General features: G+C 68.0%; 1 protein-coding gene across 6 annotated transcripts in view; it reads right to left on the reverse strand.

Annotated features, from left to right (window-relative positions):
* Positions 1 to 2146: 2146 nt before the first annotated feature.
* The window catches only part of TOM1L2 (target of myb1 like 2 membrane trafficking protein), an 83227-nt gene continuing 82794 nt past the window's right edge, over positions 2147 to 2579 (reverse strand). For 5 of the 6 annotated variants that reach the window (XM_007448381.1, XM_007448379.1, XM_007448378.1 and 2 more), the window contains one exon: positions 2316 to 2464. In XM_007448381.1, coding sequence (XP_007448443.1) covers positions 2316 to 2464 — 149 coding nt within the window. Of the gene's footprint in view, positions 2465 to 2579 lie in introns of all 6 variants that reach the window. The other variant, XM_007448380.1, reaches the window with a different exon arrangement.

Raw genomic sequence — 2579 nt, forward strand, 5'->3', positions numbered from 1 at the left:
GGGGGGGGGGGGGGTCCCACTTCCCAGGGCGGAAGGCTCTGGTCAGCTTCCCTTCCCGAGCGCTGTGCCCCCCGGGCGGAAGGGGGCCGGCGGGAGGGGTCCAGGGCGCCTAGGGCTCAGGACAGGAAGGGTAGAGCAGCACCGCCCCGGGCACCTGCTTCCCAGGCCGGCCTACGGCTGGGGCAGGCTGCTGTGACCTAATGGGCGAGCAGAGGGTCAGCTCCAGCTGGGGCGGCCAGCGAGGCCACCACCACCCGCCGCCCCGGCGGCCCCACCTCTCTCAGCTGTGCCTGGCTGAGCAGCTGGAGCTGAGGGGCGGCTTCGCGGGGCCTCCCTGGGCGGGTGCGTCTCCACTTCACCCTCCGTCGGGAGACCCCTGGGCTCCCTGCTTCGCCGGCTCCTCCCTCTGCGGACGCTGGGCCTGGCTGCTGCAGCTCCCGTGGGACTGACCACCCAAGGCCCACTGTCCCCCGCCCCCAGACAGACATGCTCCCCAGGCTGTGCCCAAGGCCCGGGGATACCAGCTAGGGTCGCCAGGGACAACCGGGCCACCCAGCCACCTTCTGTGCAGCTCAAGTCGGCCAACTTCACACGCTCAGCATCCACGCTGGCCTCGGGGCCTCGCCCTTGGAAACGCCGAGGAGAGGGGTGCAGCTGTCTGAGGGCCGGGGCTGGGCGGGGTGCAGGCAGGCTGGCCCAGCTCCGTGGTGGGGACTTCCTGAGCGCCCTCTGAGGAACTGGAGTGTGACAGCCCCAGCCAGACCCCAGGCCTCCTCTCCAGAGGAAGCTGCAGGGTGTCAAGCTGGGTGAGGGTGCCAGGCTGGGTGTGGGTCCCAGACGGGCAGCACCCCGCTTTCCCCCACACCTGCTCCTGCCGGTGCCCCGCACAGCCCTCCAGCCCCGTCCTAAACGCTCCCCCTGGCGCCCACGGCGGCCCCGACCCCGGCCTGCGTCAGGCCCAGCCTCTCCTCCCTGCTTGGGCTGCCAGGTGGGAAGGGCTGACCACACCGCGGGCCAGGCCCACAAGGGGGCCCGGCCAGGTCTTGCCCCGACGCCCAGGCAGCGCGTGCTGGAACGCTGATCTGGACCAGGGCTCAGAGGCTGGCGGAAGCCGCGGCAGCAGTGTGTTCGCTCTTCTTGGGCCACAGCACAGGGCGGCTCAGGCTGGACCGGGCTTGGGCTGAGTGGCTAGTGCCCTGCCCATGGCCCGAGATACCAGCAAGGACCCAAGACAGGAGTGGGTGTCACCAGCCCCTCCTAGGTTGGTTGGGCGCCGGGTCTGTGGTGGGAGGAGGTCAGGCTTCAGGACAGTCTGCAGGGGAGGCTGAGGCCCCGCCCAGTAGAGTGCAGGGGACTTCGGTCACTGGGAGCTCGCCTGGGGTGCGACACCGCCTGCTGCTGGGCCCTGGAGGCAGAGGCGTGGAGGCTGCCCCAGACCAGGCCGAAGCACATTCACCAACGTGCAAAGCTCTCCCAAGCTGGCCAGAGCCAGCCCTCACTGTGCAGGCCCCTCCACAGGTGGGGCGGCCACAGGGCCTGCGGTGCACAGGGGCAGCTTGGAGACAGTAGTGTTATCTCTGCAAGAGCTGACCGGCCAGGGTTGCGAGCTGCCCTCCTGACAGCCCATGGCTCTGCCCACACCAGGAGCATGCAGGCCCGCGGCAGACCCCTTGGTCCCAGGTTCGGCTACTGAGCCAGCTCGGACGTGGGTCTGGGCTAGCAGCTGAGTACGAAGAAAGGGTCAAGCAGATGGCAGGTGAGAGACGCCACCCGTGGGCATCCACAGAGCCTTCTAAAGTGCCGACACTCATCAGGCAGCAGCAGTCCGGGGAGGGTGACCAAGCCCGCAGGTGCAGACCTTCCCTTTCTGGGGCACAGGGGGTCACGGGAGGGCAGGAGAGGCCCGCTGAGCTGGGCAGGGGCACGCCGGGCAAGGGGCTGGGGCCTGAGCCCCTTCTCTGTGTGCAGGTGACCAGAGGAACTGCTCAGGAACAGACCCAAAGGAACCACCCTGCCTGGTGCTGGACCAGCTGTGGGCTCTTCCTGGGAAGAAACAGGCAGAGGGAGCTGGTGGGCAGGAAGAGCAGAAGTTGAGGGGCTGTGGCTACAGCAACGCTGTCCTGCCGCCCACTGAGAGGGTGGCTAAAGCTGGTCCTGACTAGCGGGAGGCCTGGGAGCAAACACAGTGGCGTTTCCATGGAGACACAGCAGCGCAGGACCAGGTGGGGGCTGGGGATGGGAAGAGTGGCCAGTGCCTGGTGTGGATGGGGGAGCTAGAGGTGACCTGCCGTGGGGGGGCCCAACCACAGGACAGCTCACAGGGCAAAGAGGGCGTCCTCTGACTGCTCTGGCTTCTTCCGGCTGGAGGGATTTGAGGCCAGGGCCGGAGCCTCCGCTGGGGGAGAGGGGAGGTTGGGAACCATTTCGGCAGCTTTGGCCCTTTCTTCAAGGAATTTATCGAACTCTGCAACACAAAACAAGGCCGGCCGGGATTGGTAAGGGCTCAGCTGCATTAAGACTCCAACAGCCACGCCCACCCGCTCCCCACAGAGCACCCGCCCCCTTTCCTCCTCCGCCAC

The sequence above is a fragment of the Lipotes vexillifer genome, unplaced genomic scaffold (genome assembly GCF_000442215.2).
Source record: "Lipotes vexillifer unplaced genomic scaffold, Lipotes_vexillifer_v1.1 scaffold533, whole genome shotgun sequence".
NCBI lineage: Eukaryota > Metazoa > Chordata > Mammalia > Artiodactyla > Lipotidae > Lipotes > Lipotes vexillifer.